Source organism: Equus asinus, chromosome 21, assembly GCF_041296235.1.
Source record: "Equus asinus isolate D_3611 breed Donkey chromosome 21, EquAss-T2T_v2, whole genome shotgun sequence".
Classification (NCBI taxonomy): Eukaryota; Metazoa; Chordata; class Mammalia; order Perissodactyla; family Equidae; genus Equus; species Equus asinus.
In genome coordinates, this window is record NC_091810.1 from 41,938,753 (window position 1) to 41,966,202 (window position 27,450).

General features: G+C 46.5%; 1 protein-coding gene across 7 annotated transcripts in view; it reads right to left on the reverse strand.

The window, feature by feature from the left end:
- FLNB (filamin B) overlaps nt 1-27,450 on the reverse strand; it is a 132,888-nt gene that overhangs the window by 38,609 nt on the left and 66,829 nt on the right. For all 7 annotated transcript variants that reach the window (XM_070493637.1, XM_070493639.1, XM_070493636.1 and 4 more), the window contains exons 7-24: nt 26,775-26,937; nt 25,992-26,189; nt 23,213-23,350; nt 21,259-21,385; nt 20,143-20,279; nt 19,437-19,630; nt 17,984-18,097; nt 17,223-17,366; nt 16,843-16,966; nt 16,350-16,510; nt 15,268-15,358; nt 14,801-14,970; nt 9,810-9,927; nt 7,346-7,608; nt 5,453-6,050; nt 4,644-4,817; nt 3,664-3,826; nt 2,886-3,046 (exon numbers count right to left, since the gene is read on the reverse strand). In XM_070493637.1, coding sequence (XP_070349738.1) covers nt 2,886-3,046; nt 3,664-3,826; nt 4,644-4,817; nt 5,453-6,050; nt 7,346-7,608; nt 9,810-9,927; nt 14,801-14,970; nt 15,268-15,358; nt 16,350-16,510; nt 16,843-16,966; nt 17,223-17,366; nt 17,984-18,097; nt 19,437-19,630; nt 20,143-20,279; nt 21,259-21,385; nt 23,213-23,350; nt 25,992-26,189; nt 26,775-26,937 — 3,238 coding nt within the window. The remainder of the gene's footprint in view (nt 1-2,885; nt 3,047-3,663; nt 3,827-4,643; nt 4,818-5,452; nt 6,051-7,345; nt 7,609-9,809; nt 9,928-14,800; nt 14,971-15,267; nt 15,359-16,349; nt 16,511-16,842; nt 16,967-17,222; nt 17,367-17,983; nt 18,098-19,436; nt 19,631-20,142; nt 20,280-21,258; nt 21,386-23,212; nt 23,351-25,991; nt 26,190-26,774; nt 26,938-27,450) is intronic.

The following is a 27,450-nucleotide window of genomic DNA, read 5'->3' on the forward strand; positions in this document are numbered from 1 at the left end:
TCCCCAAGAAGGCTGGCAAAGTTAATGACGTCGAACTGCCATGCCAACTCAGGTCTCCTGCTTTGCATCCCAGAAAATTTATACTTTGTAGAATCAGTGGTAGTAAATAACAAAGACCCACAAAGAACGCAGGCCCTGGCTTTTTAACAACAGCTGGGTTTCACTGGCATCAAATTTTTCAGCTAAATGAAATAAATGGCTAACCCTGGCAAAGACAAACACCGCCTTCCATGTTTGGGTTTAGTGAAAGAAAAGGGAGCTTTATTTTACAGAGAGACAGTTGAGGATTTCAATGTCAACAGGTGATGCAAATGGACTACCTCTGAGGCCAATCTCCAAGTCAGAGCCTCTACTGGAAGTTGTCTGAACTTAGCATGAGAGCAGCCAAGAACCAATAAGATAAATTTAGGTCCAAGATGGCAGATACCAAGCATTACCTGCCAATCTCCTGTTCTGTGCCCCAGGCAGATATCATCCATCAATCCCGGCAGCCCTTATTCCTGATGCACTTATCCCAGTCAATCCAGTGGTCTAAGCAGCCACCACCAATGGACCACAGCTGGCCCACCAGAGGAAACCAGTATGCCATTGCGGGTAAGACAGGATACCTTGTTAAAAATAACCCCACTATGGGTTTGATCCAGGCCAGGAAACACTGGGCTAATATTGGACCAACCAGAATTCCCATGAAAGCAAATTAGAAGCTAGCAAGTTGCCGAATGCTTCATAGCAGCACCTCACAAGTTACCTTAACTGTGAACCTGACACTGAGACGACCAATCAACAGTTTACTAAATGACTGCCTAGGAAAGGTCTAGGGTCTGGGAGAAGCTGGCACTTGGCTCTGGGAGGCAAGAGAGAGTCTGAAACTTAAAGGGGTATCACCTACATCTCCTTCTGTTGTTATGTTCAAAGATGGCCATTTGCTTCAAGCTCATTTGTCAAACATAGGGGCCCAAACTCTCAGCCCCTTCTGCAAGAAGAATTCTGAAGCTGATGGCCTCCGCCAGACTTTCCCAATAAAGTAAAAACTACTGGTGCCTCCATAACCAGGACATGCTCATGTCCATTGCCGCGTGCCTGGTTGGAGTCACCACGTCAGGTCTCCTGACAACAGCCTTCCACCCATTCTCTGTGCTCTACTCTCCCATCCCACAAACTGCAGAGTTGCAAAACTCCAAATGATACCCACAGCTCTGTATTCTGTCCCCGAGCCCTGTTCTCTCTTTTTGCAGCAGTTACCGTGAGATTTAGTCGCATAAACGCTATAGAGGAAGTTCCTGAGGGCAGGAGCTTCGACTAACTTGTCTGTGGCTGAATTCCCCTTGACTAGTGATTATAGGAATTTAAAAATCTATATTGAATGAGCTGCAAGGACAAGTTTGAGGAGAAACTTAATCACTTTAAGTTTCTTTTTTTTTTTTTTTTTTTCTTTTTTAAAGATTTTATTTTTTCCTTTTTGTCCCCAAAGCCCCCCGGTACATAGTTGTGTATTCTTCGCTGTGGGTTCCTCTAGTTGTGGCATGTGGGACGCCGCCTCAGCGTGGTCTGACGAGCAGTGCCATGTCCGCGCCCAGGATTCGAACCGACGAAACACTGGGCCGCCTGCAGCGGAGCGCGCGAACTTAACCACTCGGCCACGGAGCCAGCCCCTCACTTTAAGTTTCTTAAAGAAACTTTAAGCCTTCATAAAATTAAGGCTTAAATCGACATCTGAGTAGAACTAATTAGAGTTGAATAGCAATGCTTTCTAATCAACGTGAGAGAAAGAAAGAGTATGAGTGTGTGTGCCCTTTTGCACATTAATAAGGGGAAAAAGCAGACAGAATCAGGAAAGCATTTGGCCAGTGGACACTCCAACTTCCTGGGAGTGAGTCCAGAAACCCGGAAAGTAGGCCCCTCAGCCTGCCCCTTCCCCTCTCAGTCTCACCGTGGCTTATGGCCTTCAGGGCAAGAACACTGCCCACCCGAGGCTCCTCCTGCTCTGGGGTCTTTGGGTGGGGCTCTGCCCTCTTTCTCACCACACCTGAGACAAGGCATAAGCTGACTCAGGAGCAGCCCTAGAGTTCTTGGACCTGTGTCCACACCATACCACACACCCATCTACTGTTCTAGATGTGTGTTGGGTGGCAACAGTTTCATTAAATAACAAGAACCAGAACCTAGGGAGATTTCCCCCTTGGAGCATGAAAGTTGGAGGGCCCTTCGCTACTTAAGTCACATATTTCTTTATTGTTTGAATTGTTTAGAGCAGTAGTTCTCAACTAGGGGTGATTTTTATCCCTAGTGGACACTCGGCAATATCTGAAGACATTTTTGGTTGTCACAAAATGGGGGAAGGGGAGCCAATAAATATCCTACAATGCACAGGACAGCCCCCCAAAACAATGAATTATCCCACCCCAAATGTCAATAGCACTGAGGATGACAAACCCTGTTTCACAGTAAATGTATATACTACATCATTAAATAGAAAAGAAATTAATAAGTAAGAACTTGAGTTTGTGCATCTTTATCAGCTACCAGGACTCTCGATGGAAAAGAGAAAACAAGACACATATACAAGGTGAATAAGAACCAATCACAAAATAAAGTGGAGAGTTTCAACTTTGTAAAGAATCAGCTTTCCCTTAAACTAGGAACAAGGTCCTCCAACACGTGAACAACATTTCCAGTCAAAACTCCAAGCCAAGACTTTTTGCCATGGTACTGTTCCTACTGGCAGTTGAGATATTCTTGGAGATGCAGCCCTAAGTAAAATTCTCCCTTTGCACCTACTGCAAATAGCAGACTGTTATTCCTACTCAAAGAGAGATAAGCAAAATTAAACCTGCTTTCATGCCAAACTAATTATTCCTTGGGTTCCTTTCCAAGGGATAGCTTACCAGGGATGTGGGCTCCTCCATAAGTGATATTAACATCATAATCCCCTGGAGCAAAGGGAATGTACTCAGCACTGCAGCTGCCATCTTTGTTGTCTCTGCAGTTTATCTTCGACTCTGATGGTCCCTCCACAGTTATGCCAAGACCACCAATTCCTGCCCCTCTGGAAATTGTGGAAAAGAAAGTGAAATCACACTAGTGGTTCATGCTAGTCAGCTTATTGCCAAAATTATTTAAAATCTCTCTATAAAACTCTCTCGTTTGACCAACCCAACCCAACTACTGTGACATTTCTCGCACCGGGAATTTCTCAACAGTATAATAGAAATAACAGCTTTGACCCTTCCTTTCCAATGCTTATTCTTCATTTGTTTTTCTTATCTAATTGCATTGGCTAGGACTGCAAGTACAATTCAGGTATAAGACTTGTGAGCAATTTTAATAGGAATACTTCTAATATTTCACTTAAACATGAGTTTGGCTATAGATTTCCACGTCATTAAGTTAAGGAGCTTCTATCTCGCCTTGGTTTGCTCAGCAGTTTTATGACTACTATCAAGCACTTTCTGGTACTTTTTTAAAGTATACTTTCTTTCTCTGTAACATAAGTTTCTACAGAAGAAAATGTCCCACATATGACGAAAAAAAAAATGCCTCTCAAAAGTTGGAAGGCCATGACACTTATGTAGGATACACCCATAAAACTTCTTTAAATCAGTTAAACTATCTAGGGCTACTCCTTTTAGAGAGTCAACACACAGATCTCAGGGCCTTGCTTACCTGGTAACCACAGTGAAGACATTGGGTTTGTTGGTAAAGGCCTCTTTCAATCCAGGTCCTTGGGCTTGAACTCGAGATGGCTGGCAGCCTTCAGTTACAGCCACTTTGAAGGGACTATTTGGGATGGGCACATCATCGTATGCCACCTCCACTACATGGAGGCCTATTCAAAACAACAAGCAGAAACATTATTTGCACAGGAGCCACCTATTTGTGAGAAATGACACTCTGCTCCAGGGTTTTATCTAGCATTCACGTCTACCTGCTATACCATGTTATTTGAAAAGAGCAGGTTAAAGAAACATTAACGTTGGTATGATCTGATTGTTTTCAAAATACAAGCTTTCTATTTATGCTTTTTGCTCACTTGTCAGTCATATAACTCCCATCCACCCACCCACACAAGACCTCTCCCCCAAGCAAATATTACTAAGCCTATATTTAAGTCAGTCATCTTAAACACAGCATCCCAACTTGGGAAAATTCCATCCAGTCATTACCCAAAAGACAAAGGGAAACCTATGAAATAGAACAGATATGCATCTACAAAGAGATCGAAAATACTGATACCAGAATATTTATAGGGATAATATATCCAGATAATGAGGATATATGGTAATTTTATTTTTCTTCTTTATGCTTTTATGATTTATCACAATTTTTTATAATTTCTAATATTCAGGAAAGAAATCATGTAAAAAAAAAATTGTACAAATGGGAAACATGCCATGATATCACCCCACAACCTGCTCAGATGAGGCTGAGGCTAAACCTGACCCAAGTGTCACACAACAGGGCCAGCAGACCAGGCACTGAGTGGGCAGGCTGGGGACAGAGGTTTCCACATTTCCCTGTCACTTTGCACGTGCCTAGGCTGAGAGGAGCAGAGCATACGGGGCAGGAATTGGCACCGATCACTGGGATGAAATTGCCTAGCACAGCTCTGAATGAGGGTCTTGTCCAAGCAGAAGTCAACTCACCTTTCTCAAAGGGCGTGTACTCCACCTGGTAGGTTCCATCGGCATTGTCTGTGATGAAGCACGGGGTGGAGGCCCCTGAGGGGTTGGCAATGTGGGCCTTGATGTGGTCACCCCCGACCTGCGTCAGGGGCCGTGAGTCGATCATGAAGTCAGTGGTGGCTTCACGAAACACGTCTGCAGAGCAATCACACATATAAGAATGTCACCAACAACTCAGACCTAGCAAACCAAGAACCAAGGTTCTCGGCACCTTAGAGCACAGTAAGTCTAATTTCAGTGACAGCAGACAACTGGTTTCTCTCACTTTCAAAATCAAGAATATTAATAATCACTTCCCATCCCACAAAAATAAGCTGCTTCCAGGATATCCTCTGGAAGCTCCCCATGACAACACAACCACTTACACACTTTTTGGGACAAGGGTGGGGATCTACGCAAGCTAAAGGGAAAAGACAGACAGCAAGTGTGGGATTAGCCAGCACCACATTTTAAACCTTTTCAATTAAGTGCCAAAAATGAAATATGTTGAGTTTCCATATAAAAATCAAGATTTCTGGCCTTGCCGAAAAAACAGGAAAATCTGCTGACAGTGGATAAAGTGAGGGTCGGGCAGCAGAAACACTACATGCTCACCCATCGCCCTGGTCCTCTCCCTACCACTCCCCGATGCAGAGGCCACAGGTGAATGTTTTCTTACACCTTGTCTGGCTCCCACAGGCATTTGAGTTTGCAGCTCTGACTCTGAGTTTCTGAGGACCCCCTAAGTCCCATGTTACTTTTGCAGCCTCCCTCTTTTTTATTAAACCCACCTTTTCCTTCTATTCCTGGCCCAAAGACTTTGACCCTGCTGGTGTCCACAGCGGGCTCCACCTTGACCCTGGTGGGGAAGTGTGGCACGAGCTCACCGCCATACTTCATGGTCAGCGTATACATGCCGGCGGTCAGGGGCACGTAGGTCACCGCATAGGTGCCGTCTTTGTTGTTCTCAATACAGACTTCGGCTTTCGCTCCCGAGTCGGAGACGGCTTCCAGGTCCAGGGCCCCGGGACCAGCTTCGGAACAGTCAACACTAAGCAGCCCGGCTTCGCCCACTTTCCCGTGCTGGAGACCTGGTCCCGACGTCACAACCTTAGAGGGGTCGAATGGCATTTCAATGTCAGCTTTGAAGGGAGAACCAGGTATGTGGACTTCTTCGAAGAGAATGTTCACGAAGTACTCCCCGGGTTTTGTGGGAAGGTACGAGACAGAGCAGGTCCCATCGCCATTGTCAGAGCACTCAATTTTGGCCTCGCATGGACCTTCCACAGTTAGGCCCAAACCTCCAGTCCCAGCTCCTTTGGTGTCGATGGTGAACTCAGCAGGCTTGCCCACGAGACCACCTTCAAGGCCAGGACCATGGGCCTTCACCTATTTGAACAAAGAATAAAAGTCAAATTCTGCCTGACGCTGCTATCGCTGCTCAGTTAGCACTGCTCTCAACACCCAAGCCTGCACTCAGCACTGAAGTGCATCTCAATGACGTGGTCCTTCTCCCTGGGCCTAACTTGTGTCACACACATCACTGAGTTAGAGCCACAATGCAGTCGATGCTGCTAATGGTTAAGAAATGGAGATGGCTATGAACTCAACACTGAAAACCAGAGCAGAGAGGCATGGCCCTCTGAAGCACAGGGCATGACTTTCCTCTCCCCTGCCTCGCCCGGCTCTTCTGAACCACAGGACTGGAGTTGGAGACCTAATGTTCAGTAACAAACACATGGGTTTCCTGGGTTGAGCACTCATAGATGTCTTTATGGACCTCACTCTTGCTCTGGCTCCCTCAACAAATTCCACACAATAAAAAATTAAACTGCAATGGTAGATACATATCACGATACATTTGTCCAAACCCATACCCACAGAACATACAACACCAAGTGTGAACCCTAACACACACTATGGACTTTGAGTGATAATGATGTCAATGTAGGTTCATCAGTTGTAACAAATGGACCGTTCTGGGGCTGGAGGATGGTGAGAACGTGGAGGTGATGCATGTGTGGGGAAGGGGGTATGAGGGAAATCTCTGTGCCTTCCTCTCAATTTTACTATGAACCTAAAACTGCTCTAAAAAATAAAATCTAATAAAAAAAATTAAAAACAAACACAAAAGGACTAAACTGTTTTTAAAAGAGGGAGAGGATAAGGCTTTCATTTCTGATTCAACAAATAAGACAACTTCTCAGGATTCATGCAATTCAGACCACTGGAAATACTCTAAAACCCTTGATTGCGGGTTATAGGAAAAGACGATAATGAGAATAACGTATTTTCCTATTGCATTATTATAGCTTCTGCAGGGTGGGCTCACAGTGTGCCGGACGCCAGGCTGAGGCCTCCAGTGACTCTCTCACCTCCCCCTGACAGGCTCACTTTGAAGCAAGCACTGTTATTACACTAACAAATGAAGGAAGAGAACTCAGGGACGGGGTAGCCCTCACCAAAGCCTCCCAGCCAGAGAGCAAGAGGAGGAGCAGGTTGGGACCTAGCTGCTGACGGGACCCTTCACGCCAGACTGTAGGAGAGAGAACTATGGGCCATCGAGAACTGACTTTCATAACAAAGCAATTTTCTAAAGGTCTTTCTCAGGTAGAATCAGAGAAGGACTACGGTGTTACATTTGACAACAGGGGACAAGTTCTGGAATAAAAACAAAAGCTGACCTTGGAGGGATCAGGTGGCAGCGAGGCCTCCACTGCGTAGGGGCTCCCGGGCACAGGGTGTCCATCGTAGGTCACGTCTATAGCATAGAGCCCTTCCTCCCGAGGGACGAACTTGGCAGTGCTGCTCTCCCGGCCCGCCACGGGCGCCACCAGACACGGCATGACCTTCCTTGATGGGCTCAGGATCGTAACGTCCAGCTTCCCCTGGCCCCCTGCCCCCTTTGTGTCAATGGCGAATTCTTGATCCTTCCCAACCTCGACTCCTGGAAAAGGCAAATGAGCCAAAGTGATGAGCTGACCCTTTTCAACAGCAAGAACAACTAAGAGCAGAAAAATGCGAGTTCCTTGGACATAAGGAGTTATCTCAGCCTCTACAACAAGCAACAGCTGATAACGGAGGATAAGAAGCAAGACTGAGTACGAATAATCAGCATTTTGGCCTCAATAACAACTGGTACAGGAACAACTACTAATTAATGATGATAATGATAGCCATCATTTACTGAATGCATTTTATATGCCGGGCATGAGTATAGCAGATCATCTCCTTTAATTGCCACCACAACTCTATGGGTTATTTATTAGTAATCTGGCTTTAACAGATGGGGAAACCGAGGCTCAGAGAGGTTAAGTAACTTGTCTAGGGTTACATATCCAGCAGATCTCAAAGCTGGGACTCAAACCTAAATTTCCTTGACCCCACAATCTGCTTTGCTGACCAGTAAGTTATCATCTGACACTATCCTCTCTCCTTTGCTTACTTTTGGTGTTAACTTTATATCAAAACATTCTCATAAGCCAATGTTTTATTTACCAATTCTTGGCAGTAAATTTAATCCTACAGCCGAGAAGGCCAAAGTCACAGAGCTGGCCAAGGCAGGGGCACTGAAGCAAGTCCTGAGAACTGACCCTTTGTACCATGCTGATATTTGAAAGGTCTTTGCAAAGCCGGCTGCAGAAAACCCATGTGTTTTATTTGACAAAAACAGGGAAAGGACTTTGAACCAAAACAAAAGCACTGGGAGCACAGGGGCCCCACCACAACCCAGGGAAACCCTGACTCGGGCAACACGAGGCTTGCCAAGATGAACGCTGCCGAACCACAAGCACGGAGGCTTTTCCTAATTGGCATTGTGCTTTTCCCGGTCTGGAGTTGAAACCCTTGGTGTCTTGGAGGGGACAGGTGGAGGGGTGGACTGTGACTGTTCATATGCTCAGAGCTGCTGCCCCCCAGGCACAAAAGCCGGCATGGAGCTCTCTTGCTTCATTCAGCGTCCCCGGACCGGGGAGCTGGCCTTATTCACAACTCGTACATTTGGGTCATAGGTCAGTGAAGACGCTCACAACGGTCCCACTAAGACCTGGAGAAAATCACATGGGTGCAACAAGAGGCCTGCCCTGGGGGTACACTGAGCCCCACATGACCCTGAAACCAGGTGAACGTGTGTCACTGAGGTGCGGCCAGGCCGTGGCCACTCAGCAGCTAATGCCAACGAGGGGATGTAGGTGTGAATGTTCTCCAAGATGCACTGCTGAAGGAAAGAGGCAGGCTGAAGACATACGGGCCTAGCAGGATAACTTTAATGCAAAATAAACATTGCCAAATGTGGTCTGCTGGCACATGTGTATGTACAGAAAGACGGTGTGCAAGGATAGAAACTGAATCAATAACTTTGGCTAACCCTAGGGACAGGGAGAGGGGATGGTTAGAATGGAATTTACTCTTAACTATGATGTTTTTAGATGAAAAATGGATTTATGCATTACTTGTGTAAAAAAATAATTTTATGATCATGTGTTGAACTTCTCAAGCTGAGTGACAAGTATATCAGTGTTCATATTACGTTATTGTCTTCACTTTTGTATGTTTGAAATTCCCCCTAATTAAAAAATTGAAAGATTGAACATAAATGAAATGAGCTTGTACTAATAAGACACCTAACAAGCTAAAGGAATATTGGGATGGGGGTGGGGGGGGATGCATTGTAGTTGTCATTTCTGAGTGCCAGGGAGTTGACTGTTATGCTTGACTGTTGACCGGAATGTGGATTCAGCGGCCAAGGGTAGTTAGCACAGTAGAAACTCACCAGAAAGTGATGTGTCCCAACTTTTCTTTGTAATGAAAACATTTCACTGCGATGCCAGCAGTTACTGAGGGCTGACTACGTGCCAGCCCCTGAATAATTAGCTCCTTTGGTTTTCACAATATTCCCACGAGTGTAAGTACTCTTGACCATCCCATCCCCACTGTACAAATGAGAAAACTGGGGCCTGGTGAGGGTAAATGGCAGGTAGGCCCACAGAGCTCCTCCACAGCATGGCCTTAATTCAAACCCAAGTCTGTCAACTGCAACATCTCTTAAGGCAGAATTTGCTTTCTGTGAACTGTCTTTTGAAGGGAATCTAACTGGCAGCCCAGCTGGTGGTCTTCAATGACCCGTCTCCCCTCCCTTCACATACTTACTGTTTTCCAGTCCATTGATTTTTATCTTGCTCAGATCCAGTGGTGCAGCAACGCCCACGGTGAATGGGCTTTTAGGGATGGGATCACCACCGTAGGTAACCAGAACCTGCATGCTGCCCTGGGACGAGAGAGGAAACCAAGTCACCTTTCGGCACGGACATACTGACATGGTGAGTAAACCTGCCTTCCAGATCTGTCATTCTTCTCAAAGACACAGGGTACTTGTCTTCGTGGATTTAGAAAGCATCTCAGGTATTTTTCTCTAAGCTTCCCACCCCATGGCAAGAATGACCAAGAAATCAGATAAAATGAGGGCAACTAATACCAACAGGGACAACATAAGGAGCATTTACTATGTGCCCCAAAGCACTATTACGTGTTATGTGCTTATTTTAAGCATTTTCCCAATTCAGTCTCAAAATAATCCCAAGGGGCAGTTCCCACTGTCACCTCCATTTTTCCAGGAAAGGAAACTATGGCTCAGAGAGGAAAAGTCACTTGCCCTAAGTCATAAGCCTGGTAAGTGTCAGAGCCCGGGCCTCACACCCACGGCACCCAAACCTGTGTCCTAGCTGCTCTGCCACATTACCTGCCCACCCAACGCACACCCAACCCCAGCCATGGGTAAAGCAGCTGGGCCTGGGGTCCTCTAACTGAAGAAAACTATTTTTTTCTATGTCCTGCAAATAGATTTCAGGTCAACAGTCTGCAAAAGGGATTTGCAAGGGTTCACCTGGAGCTGTTCTAAGAACACCATGCAGTGTCTACACTCCCACATCTATGTCAAGGAAAGAAAAGTTGCTGGTGTGAAAGCAGATTGAGCCTGTAGGCTTGGCAGGCCCCCTAGGCCCCCTCACTAGCAACCCTGATGGCTGCGGAGCCACAGCATGGCCACATGTGCCACAGTTGTTCTCCTCCGGCCACTTGTGGCCCACTCGCTGCTGACTTCCTCTCTCCACGGTCGGCTGAGTCCTCTCCCTCCAAACCAAGGCTCCATGAAAGCCCACGGCTGTCTCAGTAGATTAAGATCTCCCTCACCTCAAACATCCAAGCATAAGAGAAGAGGACGTGGGAGGGAGAGAAGCAAGGGGGACAGAGAGAAGCTTCCCCTGCAAGAATCGGCGGGCTGGCTGGGATTCAGCCCCTGCTGAAAGCTGTCCCTGGTCAAGTGTTAAAAGGGTGTAGCTTTTGGCCTGTGTATATTTTCTCACATTCCTTTTGTAATAAAGACAGGGGGAAAAAAGCTGAGAAAAAAACTGGTTGCATCAATGAAGGAGGGCGAATTGATTTTCCAGGATTTATTAGCGCTGCACACAAAACCAACTGGCTCCCTGCCTCAAGGGTGTAACATTTCATGGTAAAATGTACATGGGTCGGATTCAACAGAGCAGGGACCAATTTGTTCCTCCAGCCACCACGGCATTCTCAACACGCCAGCTCTTCCTGAGCTTCAGTTTGACCCCAAGGCCCTGACTCCTTGGGGACTCAGGCCTCACAGCTAACCCAGGGTCCTGGAAAAACCTTCTCTACCACCCACTCTAGGTTTTCTGATTGCTTCTCTGGAATGCCAAAGGAGAGAGGGAAAAATCCTCTTTTGGTTAAGCTCACTCATCCCATAAAAGAAAGTATGGTTCTCATCACCAGTCACAAAAAACAAAACAAAACCTCAGATAGGAAATTAACTCTACCTTAAATAACCTAACAAGGGGAGGAAGAAAGCTTCAAGATTTACACCTGCGACGGCCTGTAGCATTTTAAGGTTTCCTCTGAGGCCCCAGTCAAGGAACGGACTGTGCTTTTTCCCCAGAGGCTGTGAGCAGTGACCACTGGCACCTCTCACAAAGACTTCACTGACTGCAGGATAGGTGTATTCTCTCCCCGACATGCTACTGGGAACCTAATCTCATTCTGCAAAACACACATACATAAGACCCTGACCCGAAAGCTCAGGTGAGGATAGGACCAAGGGAGCCAACCACAGCCCCCTCCTGCAGAGACCTCTGTGACAGTTGTGGCCACCAGCATTAATAACATTTTGAGGTAGGGACTGTTATCCTCCGAGGCTCAGTGAGCTCATGGGGTTTTGCAAAGGCGGAAGTATGTGGAGTTTTCAATTCCCAGTGGCTCTGACCCAGTATGTCATAGAGTTGCCGCCACTAGCTTCTCAAACCACTCTGTTTGGGCGAGCTCAGGGTGAGAAACTGAAGTCACTTGAGGCCACAGACGACCAAATGCACAGAAGGCAAAATCCTCAGAAAACCTGGCATTGTATAATTTCTCTTCTGTAATTTCAAGCCTTTGACCTTTCAGAGAGTCCTCAAGCTGCAACCTAACAAGTCACTCTCCACCAAGGCAGAAAGAGCTCTGACCACTGTCTTCCGACAAGAAGAGGACCAACCAGCAACACCCATCACTGGTCCCCAGGGCAGGCAGGCTTCTGCAAGTTATCACTCAGAGACCCTGCAGGGGACAGCAGCAGCCTGCAGGTGTCAGGGGGCAAAGAGCCGGCAATCAGGCAGGGCAGCCCAGTCTGCATTTGGAGGGCAAAGCGCTCCTCCTGAACCAGGACCCACCTAAGTCTTTCCACACACACCAAACAGCTGCATTTCTAGAAAGTTCCATCCTGTTATTCCCTAAAATCATCACGACAAGGTGTGCTTGTGGGTGGCAGCCCTCAAAGTGTAGTCCCTGCCTCTGTGTTGGGCACGGCTTTCTGAGCTGACCCAGGCCTCTTAACTGCACCCAAGAGCACAGCTCAAAAGGCATGCTTATTTGACCCAATCTTGAGCTATTCGCTGCTCTTCAGAAAAGAGAGCTCAAAGGAGAAGGAGGATGTGTCAGCCCCACTCTCCTCTCCTACCAGATTACAAAGTTCTCATATTGTCTCTGCTTATGAGTTGAGGCTCCACTTCATTTATTCACCTGTTGGGCCATAAATCCATATGTGCCCCTACAGCATCAGCCCCTGCGCTTGAGGCCGGGGATGGAAAGATGTAGATATGACATGATATCCTAGCCTTGGGGAACTCACAATCCCAGAGGAAGAGAGTTAATCTATTTTCTTGGACATGCAGAAAGATGCAGAATTGCAAGTATCCCAAATAATGAAGTAGGAAACTTCACTCTAAACAACAACCAAGAAGAACTGGAGAGGCACCATGTGTGTCACTCACACTAGAGGCTGTGACTGATACCAAGACTCTACCAGGCTCCTTGGACCTATGACAGGTAGCATTTGAACAAACTACCCCAAGCTCAGCCACTGAGCGTGCCGACAGCCCTTCAACCTGCTGCTATCGGAAAACTGGATGAACTTGACCTTGGGGTGATTCTGAAAGAAGGAGCCTCCCACACTAGCTTCATTTCATATAAGTACCGTGCGCAAAACCAATTGCACCACTGGAGCTCCTCTAGCTTCATGTCAAATGTGACAAAACGGGACATGCATTTCCCACCTCCACCTCTGCCTCGACTGGCAGTGGGCCATCTAGGGCAGTGAAGTCCTTTCTGGGGTGTGGTCAAAACCTGAGCCTATCCTGACACCCGCAATTTACTTTCTAGCGGCTCAGCCAAAACACAAAAAGGTATTTAGATAGAGGACAAAGCAAGAGTCTCAAAATGTTTTTAGAAGTCTACGGCCTTGTGATGTTGACCAGTGTGCGTGGCTGCGCTTTCTGGTACCTTCTCCTAAGGAATGCGAAGAATTGGCAACAGAGATGGCATCAAGCCAGTACTCCCAGTGGTAAGGTTCCCACCGTAGGAAAATACTTACCTACTTAGCATTCAGTGGTCTGATGAGAAAAGGTTTTCTATCTACAAAAGTATTACTTTTACCTTTACTAATAATGAACCCATCATTAGGGTGAAAAAAAAAAAAACACAGGAAGAAGCACATATGGAGCTAGGAGGCCACATTTGTAATGTGGCACACAAGACTCTGCCCCAGACAACCCCTCCCACTGCCAGGGAAGTTCTCACAGTGGATAGTCCATCTCTAAGGATGTGTAGCTCCCAGTGCAAGGGGACACACACCCCATCCCTTTATCCTCACTGTCCCCCTCATTCTTCCCACTAGACTCTGGCCAGCTCCCCACTGAGAGGGCCTGGGTTGAGCCAGATTTCTGCAGAAAGCATCATGCTTCTTCTCCTACAGAAGGTATTTTTCACACAGGGGGACTCTTTTCCTCAAGAATGAAAGAATCTCAGAGGTTTGGAACAACTGCTTAGAACACTATGCTTAAGCAGTAACAGACAGGCTTCTCTGCTGAGTTATCTGCTCCCCAGACCCCAGAGGCGTGGAAATGAAGGAAAATAAAAATTTAAACAAATAAAAAGGAATTCGTACAAAAGGGTAGTTTTTTAGGCTCTTACTGCCTAAAATAATCAGAGCAAAGCAACCTAGATGGCAAGATCCTATCTGTATTCCTGCATTTGGGGGACGATCTGGAGCCTAAATAGTATTCTGGGCCTGAGGGACAAAAGGCTGACCTGGCTCTTTAAGAAAAGTCTTTGAGAAAGACTCTACTAAACCTCTTGTTAAAAGGGTAAACTAAGCTAAAAGGGCCAGCAAGGAAAAACAAAGGTGTGGCAATCCTTTCTCTGTAAGTGGTTAATCAAAGACTAAAAGGCAGCTGGGCAAGGATGGGAGCGTATGTCTAAGAGAGAGGTAGATATTAGCTCTTGAATTTCAAGAGCTCAGCGTTTCCCTGCTAAGACCAAAAATGGAGGTGGGAGATCGGGTTGGGGAGATACAGGCTAGCTTCCTGCTTGTTCTTGGGGAATCCTTCAGGCGGTCCTGTTAGAACCAGTCAGGCTTTTTGTCAGTGCTCCCAGAGAGGTTCAGAGCGAAAGGCACGAGGAGCCGTCCCCCACAGAGAAGCACTTCGACAGAGCACAGATTACATCCTTCATGTCCAAAGTGACCGGGCACAGCACTGAGGGGAAGGGGGCCTGGATGGGGCCTGGCGGACGAGTGATGAGAAGGACCCTACCTGCTGGGTGGGTGTGTATTTAACGGTGTGGGAGTAGTCGTAATTATCAATGATATCCAAATCCTTCACTGCGTCGCCAGGAAGGGGGCCGCTGAACTGCACGTTGAGTGGGGCTTTCCCAGCCCCTTTGGTGTAGACAGTGAAGTGGGTTGGTTTCCCGTTTTCCACACCTGGAAGGATATGCCACGAAGTGAAGTGAGGAGACGGGCCTGACTGGAGTGGTTTCACTTTTAGAACCGGTTTGACAGGTTCATCAGCACCAGCTCCACCACGGCAGCCAGTGACAAGGGTCGGTGCTCAGCCACTGCCAACAGCTCAGGCAGGAGCACGGCCCCTGCCGAACTGAAGCCCCGAAAGAATATCTGCCTTTAGTGGAGATAAGCCCTTCGAGGCCCCGGACCAAACACGCCCATTGCCACTAGCCTGCAGAAGCCCTCTGGGCCGGCGCCACACACACGCCATCTTACCTGATTTGGTGAGCCCCGGGCCCTCTGCCTTCACCTTGCTGGCGTCGTGGGAAGGGTCAACTTTGACTCTGAAAGGGCTGGCGGGGATTTCCTGTAGCAGAAACACTGTCTCAGGAGGAAAGCCCCTGAAGCAACAGCCAGAGCTTAGCCTTCTGCTCAACACACAGCACAACTTTGACTTTAGTGGGTGGTGTGCAAACCTCTGTTACCAGAGACCAAGTCTTCATACTCTGGCATCAGGTAAGGGCCATAATCAGTCACTTATGAATGCCTGGATGGCTGACATCACAGGCTTTGACCTGTTTTCTGCATAGCTACAGGAAGGTTTCCGACAAATAAATCTGAAAACTCTGAGCCTTTAACACCAAATGTTGAGGACTTAGGATGCAAAAATACTACCAAGAATAAAACCAAAAATAAGAATAATATACGGGATCGGGGGGAAGGAAATGTCCTCCAAGCATAGCTGAGAGCTAAGGATCGGGGAATGCAAGGAATTGATCAGAAACAAAATGGTTATAATTCTTCAAAAACAATATTGCCAACTGTCAGAATAAAGGCAGAACAGCTTCACTGGATGAAGCCAACTCGAGACAACACCTTCAGGCACAGAACTTCCTCCTGAGGTCCCTATTTTTATGTGAGGTTAATTTGAATCATCAGGATTCCATTATCCACTGTTTCAGGTACTGCTCACCCTATCTTCACCATCACACAAAAATATGAACTGTATGTGAGACTTCAAAACTCCTCTAAAGGCTGAGGCCAAAGTCATTGCTTCAAAGGGGTCGAAGTAGAACACATCTAGAAGTTAATCATGTTTCAGTCAAAAACTTGATGAAAGTTTATAACAAGCCAGTCTCTTTCCAGAGCACTGCTTTACCCAGTGAACGCACCGGGCCTCACTCTTGTTAGAAAGTGGTAAGAATTTAGTTCCGAGTGCTTTTTTTTCCCTTCTTGGTTTTAAGGAAGCAGAGAGGAAAACTATGGAGCAGAGTTCTCAAGACACCTTCCCTGTGGCTAAAAAAACAAAAGGAAATATGCACGTAGGTGGCCAGAAAGAATCCGGCCCAAACACACACCTCAGACGCAAAGAGAACTTTGATAGTATATCGCCCAGCAGCAGGAGGCACATATTTGACTGTAAACGTGTCGTTGGCGTTGTGAATAATGTCAAAATCCACGTCTTCCTCATCCTCACTTAACACCCGGGCATCACATTTAATGCCAACGCTGACATCACCTGGAACAGACCAGCTTATTAGCACCAGTTTACAAGAAACAGCATGTCCCGGGCAATCACTTCCAGCTCAGGTGAACACCCAAAATAAGCAAGTGAGTAGTTTCCAGGAAGAAACCTGAGAAAGGGATGGTAGGAAGTCAGGGTTTTGAAGAAGGGATGGAAGATTAGCAAAGATATCACCAAGCAACTGACACAGAGGCTCATTAGATGAATAATTACCTATTCAGGTGGACTATTTCCTGGTTCAAAGTTCACTGCCCTTGAAACCTTACGAAAAGAACTCTCTTCCCCAAGGAGCAGCAATCGGTGTGTTGGGTGAAGCCCCCTCTCACCTTCCCCAGCCTCAGTACAGTCCACTGTGAAGTGAGTAGGCTCATTCGCCTTCAGTCCACTTCTCTCCACGCCTGGCCCAAATACTTTGACCTTCTGTGGATGGCTACCCTGCCCGATGTTGACCTAGAGAGGATATGGAGGAAGTTGTAATCAAGTGCTCCTCCACTTGGACTCAGTAAAATATTGTTAGTTAACATTGTCAGAAACAGTCCTTTTGTACAATCTAGAGCACTCTGCTCTTCAGGCCATTTCATCTTTCAAGGCCCACCAAGGATGGGTTCTTTCCATATATCTGCCTTGGCCATCAGGCATGTAGCCCAGATCTGCCGCAGGACTGGGCTTTTTCATACAATGGCCAGGATTCCACCTGATAACCTACCCTGTAAGGGCTGTGTGGGATGTTCACACCTCCCCAGACCACAGCAATGGTGTGCTTGATGGCCTTAACTGGGGTATATGAGCAGGCATATGTGCCATCCATCCGGCTCTTCATCTGGATGTCGATGGGCTGGCCTTCCCCGTCCTGCAAAAGAGCAGGGGCTAAGAACAGAGCTGGTCCTCACACTGTCTCCATCAAGCAGGTCCACCATGGCCTCCCAAGACAACCAAGTCACCATGCTCTCATCCAACAAAACTTCATGGAGCAACTATAATATGCCATGTTCTCACAATACAACGACCACGAGGTGATAAAATACTACACGCATTTATTTATTTTTAATTATTAAGAGCAAATGGCCCAAAAAGAAAGCCATGGCCACTCAATCCTTCTTAATTTCAATTTCTGCATTTAAATCCTTTGGCCAAATTCAATTAAATTAGATAAGCATATTTAATAAATCCTTGTTTAGAAACCTCCCATCATGGCTTAGGTAGCTTCAGTCACACCAAAAGACATCTACAGGGAAATCTGAAACAATCAAGCCTTGCTTCCATAGAATACAAATCATAAAGATGAAAAAAGCACCCTGCTTAACGTGTTAGAATTTCATTTAATCCTCACATAACCCCATGAATAATAAAAATTCCCAATGTGTAGATAAGGAAAACTGAGGATCAGATAGACTGAGCAACTTGCCATTATACTGTCGGATGTTGTCACTTGCCAATTACCTGCACAGGTGGCCTCTGGAAACTTACCTGAGCAAAAATCTTTAAGGGAGCTTTTCCAGCATCCTTAGGATCCACGGTGAACTCGGCCAGGTTGTTGACTATACAGCCAGATTTCTCCAAACCCGGCCCGTACGCTCGGACCTAGGGTAAAGGGCCAATAATGATTCTCTTTCTGTGTAACGCCCCAACTAATCCCCTATAGGAAGACTGGTGACCAGCAAATAGGGGAAGAACAAAACAATTTGTGTTTGGCTTCACAGCACCTATGTGACTGGATGGTTATGGAAGGAAAATGCTAAAGTAGGTTGCAACTTGAAAATAAAAAACAGTATCATTAACCTCTCATGAGAGAAAACGCTCTTACACCAGGCCTCAAACTTTATTTGAGCTCCCTGCTTTATTCTGAGCTGACATAGAGAACTTCTAGTACCTAGGGCAGGGACCTCCAACCATGCCCAGTTTCAATGTTCCCAATTTGAGGGGACTCAGAACTTTTACCACAGACAACATTCTAAAAGTTTGCAGCCCACCGAGAGCAAAGAACCAGCAGTTGGCTAAAGAGGGGTAGCTACCAGCCCGGACTGACATCAGCCTGTGGACAGCTGCCCACGTGGGCCAAGAGGGTGTGGGAGACTCCTGTTGGCCAGGCTGGCTCAGAGTTGATGGTAATCAGCCTGCTAAAGGTTTGAGAGAAGCTCTTGGAAACACTGCAAACACTGCTCCAATTTAAGAGAGGCAAGCTGGGGAGGAAAAAAACCCCTTTATCTATGGAGTACCTTTTCTTTTTTTTGTAAATGGTCAGATACTTTTCCCATTTTATTTTTTTATTTTTTATTTTTTGGTGAGGAAGGCTGGCCCTGAGCTAAAATCTGTTGCCAATCTTCCTCTTTTTGCTTGAGGAAGATTGTCACTGAGCTAACACCTGTGCCAATCTTCCTCTATTTTGTATGTGGGATGCTGCCACAGCATGGCTTGATGAGCACTATTTAGGTCCACACCTGGGATCCAAACCTGTGAACTCCAGGCCCCCGAAGTGGAATTTGTGAGCTTAACCATTATGCCACTGGGCTGGCCCCTGGAGCACCCTGAAACAGTAACTACAGAAAATGGCAAGATGGAAACATGATGCTCTAGGTTGCAAGAAAATAGCAGCTAATGGAGTCCCCTATGTGGGCCAGGCACTGGGCTAAGGGCTGTCTTTTTCCCTATGACCTCCTCGAATCATCACAGAAACTCTGGGAAGCAGACACTATTACCATTCCCATTTTATAAAGTAAGACAGCAAGAGTCAGAGAGGTAAGTTACTTGCCCAGTGTTAGAAAAGTACTAAGCAGTACTACCAGGATTCCAGTGCAGGCCTATTTCCTTCCTAAGCTCTAAATGGCTCCTCTGTGCCATCTCTCAACATGCTGCTTAAGGCAACTGTTTAGGACCCGGGGAGAGTGCCAGGAAGACAGGACAGAAACACAAGCTGATTCACCAGATCCGGGTTGTAGTCTCCCGTGGCCGGGTGGATGAAAGCCATGTATGGACTGTCCTTGATGTCCTCGTCGTCACACATGATGTGAACAGCATATTCACCGGGCTCCTTGGGCCAGTACTTGACATCACACGATCCATCATTCTGGTCGTCATACTCAATCTTCGCCTGGGAGGGGCCTTCAATGGCAAACCCTGGGGGTGGGAGGGCCCCTGGTTACATGGTTGAAAGTACCTATGCTATGTTACTACCAACTTACTCTCTCTGCCTCCCTGAAAGCCAAGTATTGGCCATAAGATTGAAATCTGTTTGTGTCCCTTTCCCATAAAATCAAGCCTATTGAGTCTTCACTAGAGGTGGAAGGTTGGATTGTATACTTCATTTTTTTTTATATATATATATCATGTAACAAGGAAGGTCATTCAGCAAACCTTTTTGTTGGCAATATAGCAACACGTGCCAAGAGCCTTAGGTCTAGTGGATACAGGAATGCTGGTGCCAGAGGGAGAGGGCAACTGGAAGGGTAGGAGGAAAACAGGAATTGCAATTCCACAGCAGTATCCAGAGGCAGCCTCAGATGGTCATGAGGCCAGGAGGCTAATGGTGGTAAGGCTCAGAGGAGGCCCCAACACACAGCCTGACACCTGGCCCAGGCACCCTGTAATCTCAGCCCCTGAGAAGCTGCGGGTCAGCTCCTTCCACTTACCCAGAGACCCCACTTCAGAGCCAACGGACTCCACCACGAAGTCCGCTGAGCGCCCAACAATCCCGCCATGGAGGCCAGGGCCCCAGGCGCGGACTTTCTGCATGCCTGCTTCAGGACCAACTTGAACTTCAAAAGGGCTAGAAGAAAAGGAACGGAAGTCTAAAGAAGAGCAAAGAAAGGGCCAATAACTACAGCCATAAGCTGTATACACATATTCTTTCTACTTGCCTGGTCCTTTTACCTGCACCCCAATCTCCAGCCAAGCCCTTTCTCCACGCAGGTCCCCCAACAACCATTGTTATGTCAACAATATAATGTAATGCAGCTGCCTTGGGGTGCTCAGGTGGCCACTGGGTTGGCACTCAAGCCGTAGTGCCTTGCATTATCCTTCTGGTCATTTACCTTTTGTGAGCAGTGCTCACCAGACTGTGAGCCCTGGCAAGTATGAAAGTGCGTATTTTTCCATATCCTGCTTATGCTATAACAAGAAAACAAGGTTGAATAGGCTTTATCTCATACATGAATAAATGTGCTTTAACTTTAGACAGGAGATTTTAGAAAGTTTACTTAGATTCTCAGAACCCTCTAACGCCCAGATGTTTCTCAAGGTAAAATGAATTAATTCAGAGTTTAAAGTTGCCCCCAGGGGAGCTGGAAAGCACGTGAATGGGAGGGAGGGCAACTGCAACGCCCAGAAGGCAAAGCTGGAGGCAGCGTCCCTTGGATCCTGACTATACTCACGTAGAGGATCTTAATGTAAACCACAGCAGATTTTACCCCCATGGCATTGCTGAACAGAGGCACACACTGAGAGAAAGAGAATCTCAGTTTACATAAGGGTGTATACACAGCCCATTTGCTATTACTGCTCCTGGCTTCCCGGCCTCCCACCAGCCCCAAACCGCCAGCATTTGATTTAAAGCAATGCAGCTGAAACCACAGTGACTTTCTGGTGCTTTTGAGAACAGGCCAAATGTCTGTTCTGCTCTGAAAAAAAAAAAGGTTTTCAACAAAGCCAATCTCATTCTTTTCTGCAGCCCAGGAAGCAGCCACCGTGAGCCTGCCCTGAACTGAGCATACCTCAGGCAGAAGACAGAACTCCAGCTGGAGACTCACCTCTTTGGAATGTGGTGTCCCCCCCACGTGATGGCGATGCTGTATTTCCCCGGGGTGCTGGGGTAATATTCAAATGCATAGACTCCATCCAGAAAGCCTTTCTGCTTCACCAGCTCCTCCAGGCCCTCTGCAGGAAGGAAGCACGTCATCTTTCCAGTGCAATCCCAGGCTCAGAACGAGAATTTAAAAGGCAAGAATAGGGGCTGGCTCCGTGGCCGAGTGGTTAAAGTTCCATGCATCCCCCTTCGGCAGCCCAGGTTCGCGGATTCAGATCCCGGGCACGGACCTGCTCTACTCAACAGCCATAATGTGGAGGTGTCCCGCGTACAAAGTGGAGGAAGAGGCACAGATGTTAGCTCAGGGCTAACCTTTCTCAAGCAGAAAAAGGGAGGAGGACTGGCAACGGATGTTAGCTCAGGGTGAATCTTCCTCACCAAAAAGGGAAAAAAAGGCAAGAACAGAAAGACAGCAATATCTACAAAACATAAGCCACATAGGAAAACTAAGCAGGCTGCCTCAAAATATGGGGGCCCCCAAAACCTGGGAGATTACCACAAAGCTGAAAATAGATCCATCTCTACTTTAAAGTATGGGGAAATGGAAGATTTCCCAGCTAACTGGCTTTAGAAAGTTCTCTCAGCTATGAGGGGGGTATGAGATCCTGAATCTCCTGGGTCTGTCTAAAGATTAATCTAGTCACATCTCAATTTTTCTCAATGACCATAGCTACCCATCTTAGCCGCCCACAAAAACTGGGGAGGGAATGAACCTTTATGAGTATTTGGCATGAGTTTCAGGTTAGTGTCCCAGCATATCTTTTTCAACTAATGCCGGACAACGAAAGCAAGACATCTCTTGTATGCTGTGTATGACAGGACAGGTTTTAGATGCTACACCACAAACTCCAGAGCAAGCCATCAGGCAGGAACTTGTTTTATGTTGAGCCCTGAGGTTTGGCCAGGAAAGACATTTAGTCAAGCAAGAATCCAAAGTCAGAAAAAAATGCCTCCTTGGCTCCTGTAGCAACAAGCCAGGAGGGAGGGCAGCCCCAGAGCAGCTTGGTTTCCAGGTCTGGGCAGTCTAGAACCTTGGCTGCCCTTGGGGAACAGCCTGCCCTGAAGCTTGGTGCTCTGAGATCAAATATTAACTTTCCGGAGCTCAGAACACCCCTCTCCTAGCCTGCTGGAAACACAGAGGGTGAGAGCAGTCCAGGCACAGGAAGCTCAAGATACCACAAGGCATGGGAGTGAAACCGCCAAGGGCTGCTACACCTGCAACTAGAAATGCCAAGCTGCTTATCTGTTCCGGCGAACGCTCGAGGACAGGGGAGCTACTCGTCCCTGTGCCTGCTCTCTCCCTTCCTAAAAGAAGGAGCAGGAATGAGCTGCAGGGTGCAACCCGCCCCTCCATGAATGGCATTTATCTACAAGGAAAACTTACTCTTAGGGAATTTTATTCTCCTTCTGTAAGCACTGATCATAGTAATTAGGTACCTGACATAATTTCATAGTCTATAAAATGTAACCTATGGTAGGGAAATTACTGGCTTTGGAGACTGTGCTTGAATTCCAGCTCAGATGCTTATAAGCTGTGTGACGTAGGGCAAGACCCTTCCTCTTTAAGCCTAGGTTTTCTCAGATAAAAAATGGGCCACTTCAGGTGTTTGTTCCAAAGACAGCATTTCCCAAACTCCAGTGCATCACTGCTTTTTTCACTCCCAGAAGTCTTAATATAATGTGAAGCTGTCAAGTGACCACTGTTCCCACCTGCATTCAAGGGCAGACATTACTAATCAATCACTGCTTCCTCCCCCATGGAGCCCAGACAGCCTCAAATCTTTGAGACAGCTCTCTGGGATACACTGATCAGAACTGGCCATGGGTTGAAATCTATACGCCGTGTCTACAAAGTTAGCCAAAATCACACCTGAGATAGGGATAAAAGGAACACTTACTAGGACCCTTCACGGTTACGCCGAGCTCCCCACTTCCGGCAGCTTTGGTGTCAACCTTGAAGTCTGCAGTCTCCCGGATACGGATGCCTTTGGGCTGCAGGCCTCGGCCACTGGCCCGGCAGGCGTTTGGACTGCAGGCTGCAAGCACAGTTTCAACATCAATTCAACCTTTCATTCTTTAGTCAGGGTTGAGCAAGCCAAGGTAACTTGGAGCCACCCGCCAAGAAAATGTTTGCTTTGCACAAAGAGTATGCAGCAGTTGCCCGAGACCAGCGGTCTTGTTCAGAGAGCACACCAGGCTAGCAAATAAGGACACAACATAACATTGTCCAGCCACATCACAGAGGGACTAGGGGAAAGTTACTTTGGCGAAGAAAGCAGAAGAGCACAGCATGGATTTGCTGGGCTCCTGGTACCCCCTGAATTCTGGTGTTTATCCTCTCAGTGGTGAAGGAGAGTTAAGATCTAGTGCTGGACATCATTCAAACCTCATTGCCACACTCAAGGGCCCAGTAATTGGAAAGACTGGACTTTTTCAAGTCTACTTGGAAAATGTAGCGCTTGAAAACATCTCACCAGGTTCCAAACTTTGGGTAAGCCATTTTTAAAAGTCTAAATATTGTTGTCTTCCACAAGAAGAGCCAGAGGATAGCTCAAAAAGAGACCAGTTCAGCCCCACTTTGGCCAAGGTAGACAAACATTTTAGTGCTGTCTGTTACAAGATCCTTTGGAATGTGGGCAGCTATAAACACAACAATTAGCAATAAACACCACTCTTAATTTGACTTCTGGATCTAGTTAAAAAATCTAAAGTTGTAAGTCTAAAAATTAAGGACAAACGCAGCTTCTAATATTCCTTACATGAGAGATCCACAAGGCTACTGTTCCACGGGGTTTGTCTGAAGGTTGATAAAAGACATGCTTGTACTCCAGGAATTCTTTGCTAACATGGGCAACCTTCTCCTTAAGTATAGAAATTGGAGAATAATGGGTCAAATGTTCTGTTGCTTATTAAGTGGCTTTTCCTTTCCAAATCTGACAATGCTTATTTGACAGCTCTCTATACACTCGTGACACTTTACACTAGGGGTCACAGACTCCAGAAACCGAGACTCTTTATTCCATAGAAGGAAAGTAATTCCTCCTCCCTCAATGTCCTTGGCTGGCTATTTGGCGAACAACTGCGTCCCAAAGAGAAACGCACATACCCTTGGAGCTGGAGATGATTCTAGGTAGCTCACGGATGAACATACGTTTATGGTGGCACTGTATGGCAAGTGACATTGGTTTTCCATTGTGAGAGTGATATATAGCTTCTCTTTTATATAAAATCATTTAAGTGAAGGAAGGGTTAGTATACCAAAAGAAAAACTCTATCAATTAAATACTAAATAGTACAAGTGATGAAGCAATATGCCAGAAATGAAAAAGGTACACCATGAGTGAGAGGAAGTCAGAAAACACCATTAGAACTAGAAGAGCTGTTCAAAATTTTTTCCTGCATTATATCAAAAAGAGGTTTGTTTAGGAACATGTTGGTTTCATTTTTTTTCTTTGTCAAGGGGAGAAAAGTTGGTCATACCAGAGATAAGTCACAACAGGATGACAGACTTCCCTCAAAGGGTTTAAATGTGTCTTAAAAAAAAAAAACGCTCACGGAAATTCTGAACATGTGCAGTAGTCTCAACATCAAAAGGGTAACTGCTCAGTTCATATAAACACTAAATGGAGCTAAAGAGTTTAAAGGAAACTGCCAGGTTCTCCATCATTTTGAGATGTCTTAGAGATGTTTAAATGTAATTAGACAGTGGGTTTGGGGTCTGGCTGGACAAGTCGTAATAACACCTGCATTGTAATTTCCCAAGGTCACAAACAGCACAGGCCCAGCTGACATCTGCAGGCAGCACCAAGAACTGGCACAGAAGCCCCACCCAACCAGCCCTTACCAAGAGAGGTGCCTCTGGCCCAGTGCTCTCAACTAGGAAGCCAACAGCTTCGGGGTCCAGGCTGGCCCAGAGGCAGGATTCAGAAGAGGAAGCCAGGTCTGCAGATGCAGATGTGGAGGACAGAACAGGGAAAGGCAAGTACTGGTTAGAAAGGGCAGCAGAGTTGGAAAACAAACAAACAAACAAAAAAAAAGGAGCAACAAAGTCAGAAGTAAAGAGTCTGACATTATAGAAAAACGTGTTCTTCTGGGTGCAGAAGGAGTTTAGCAGCGTGGTTAAGGGGTCAACAGAGACCTGGGCTCTACTCCTACTGAGGCCTAGTCCATACTCACTGATACCTTAAGTTATCTAAACCTCAGTGTCTCTCCTTGCAAACTGCGGATACTAACAGCACCTGGAACACACAGGCTAGTGTGATGATGAGATGCAGTCGTGCTGAGTGACTGGCGGCCAGTAAAGGTCAAGCAGTGGATGCCACAGGGCACCAGGAATGTTACTGCTGCTAACCTCAGCCACGGACGCCAACTCCTCAAACAGCCTCAGTCTGGCATCTCGCAGCAAGGATAACAACTCTCCTGTACGAGTGTTCTGGGGAGGATTAAATGAGTTGATACAAGTAAAGCACTTGTGTCACTGCACAGCTCACAGAAGGATACAAGTATTAATATCTTGAGGACAAAGTAAGCTACTTCTGGCCGAAGGGGCCCTGGCAGAAAGGAGACAAGCATGAGTTCACTGCTGGGCCCTGACTATTCTCCTGGCCTCAGAGCCCAGCCTGGAGCACAGTCAACCTTAATGCTAGAAGCAGAAGAATTGGTCACCCCAGCACTCACCTTCCCCAACCTGCACAACAAAGGGACTCTTGGGAATGGTGTCCCCAGCGAAGGAGACCTTGATTACGTGGGGGCCAGGTTGCACTGGCTTGTACACACATCGATACACCTGGTTTCCTTTGTCTTCCACAAGCAACTCCACGGTGTTCTTCCCCTGAGGATCCTCCACCTCAACACCAATGTCACCCACGCCAGCACCTATGAGATGGAACATTCCGTGAGCCGCCCATCATTCTCTCAGAAAGCTCACTGCTGCTGAGTGCAAAAGCAGGTACAAAATGCAAACCACAGGAGACAGAGGCACTCAGAAGGTCCACACCAAGACATTCGTTAGCAATTGTTTTCTTGGGAGGGCAGAGGTCATGGCTGAACTTTTGCCCTTTTCTCATTCTCTATTTTCTAGATTTTTTTACATTGGAAAGAAAGCTAACAATTCAAGAATTGTGTCTTATTCTTTCTTTTTCTTAATCCCCCTCCCCAATAGGACCTTGTAGAATTTGGTCTAGTACATGATTCTTAAAACTCAGTTTCTTTGAAACACTTATTTAGTCATATCAGAAATGTGTACAGAAACTGATTAATGACTAGTAATCAAAGTCGAGATTGAATGTAAGATTTTAGAGAAGCTGTTTTTGAAAAACCTAAAAATATAAAACATTTTAAAAAGCTATTTTTGCTGTTGGTTGTTCGATTTAAAAGACGAAAGGTCAGGCATCCAAAATCTTCGGATTCCTGAGGATTCTCTCAGGCTTTGGCCTGATCCATGGAGGAGAGGCACATCACCTGCCGTGTAGATGTCAAAGTAGGTGGGCTTATTGGCGATGTTCCCTGTAGCTTCCAAGCCTGGGCCTTTCGCAGTGACTTTGCTGGCGTCTCCATGGGCCTTGTCAACATTCACTTCAAATGGGCTCTTGGATATGTGCTGTCCTGCAAAGAGGACTGTGACCTACAAGTGACAGACAGGTGAGATATAACCACTTCTCCCTGCCCAGCACGACCAATATATCAAGTCACATGCATCGACATTCTTCTCTTCTCTCCTGACTATCCACACAAAGGAAGCTGGAACCATGAGCCCTGGTTAAGTGGCCTGAATGGGACTCCCACCTGGCCCCATCAGCCATATGGATGGGGTGGGCCCGGGGCATTATGCCTTTAGCAAACTAAAAATGCTGCTATCAGAAGGCTTAGTCTCTCTAGTAGTCTATGAACAAGACGTTTACTTGAATCTCTAGACATTGGACCCTTTAAGGCAACTGCAGAAGGGGCCACTGTCCCCCAGAACATAACGCACAGTTCCAGAATTTCAAACCCAGAGTCAAAGTATTTTTCAAGGGACCAAGATCATTCTCAAATACACAGATTTGAGATAAAATACAGATTTCCATCTAAAACTTGAGCCAGAGTTCTCATTTTTTAAATTTTTCAAGGATATGGGGTTGGGTTTCATATGAATTAA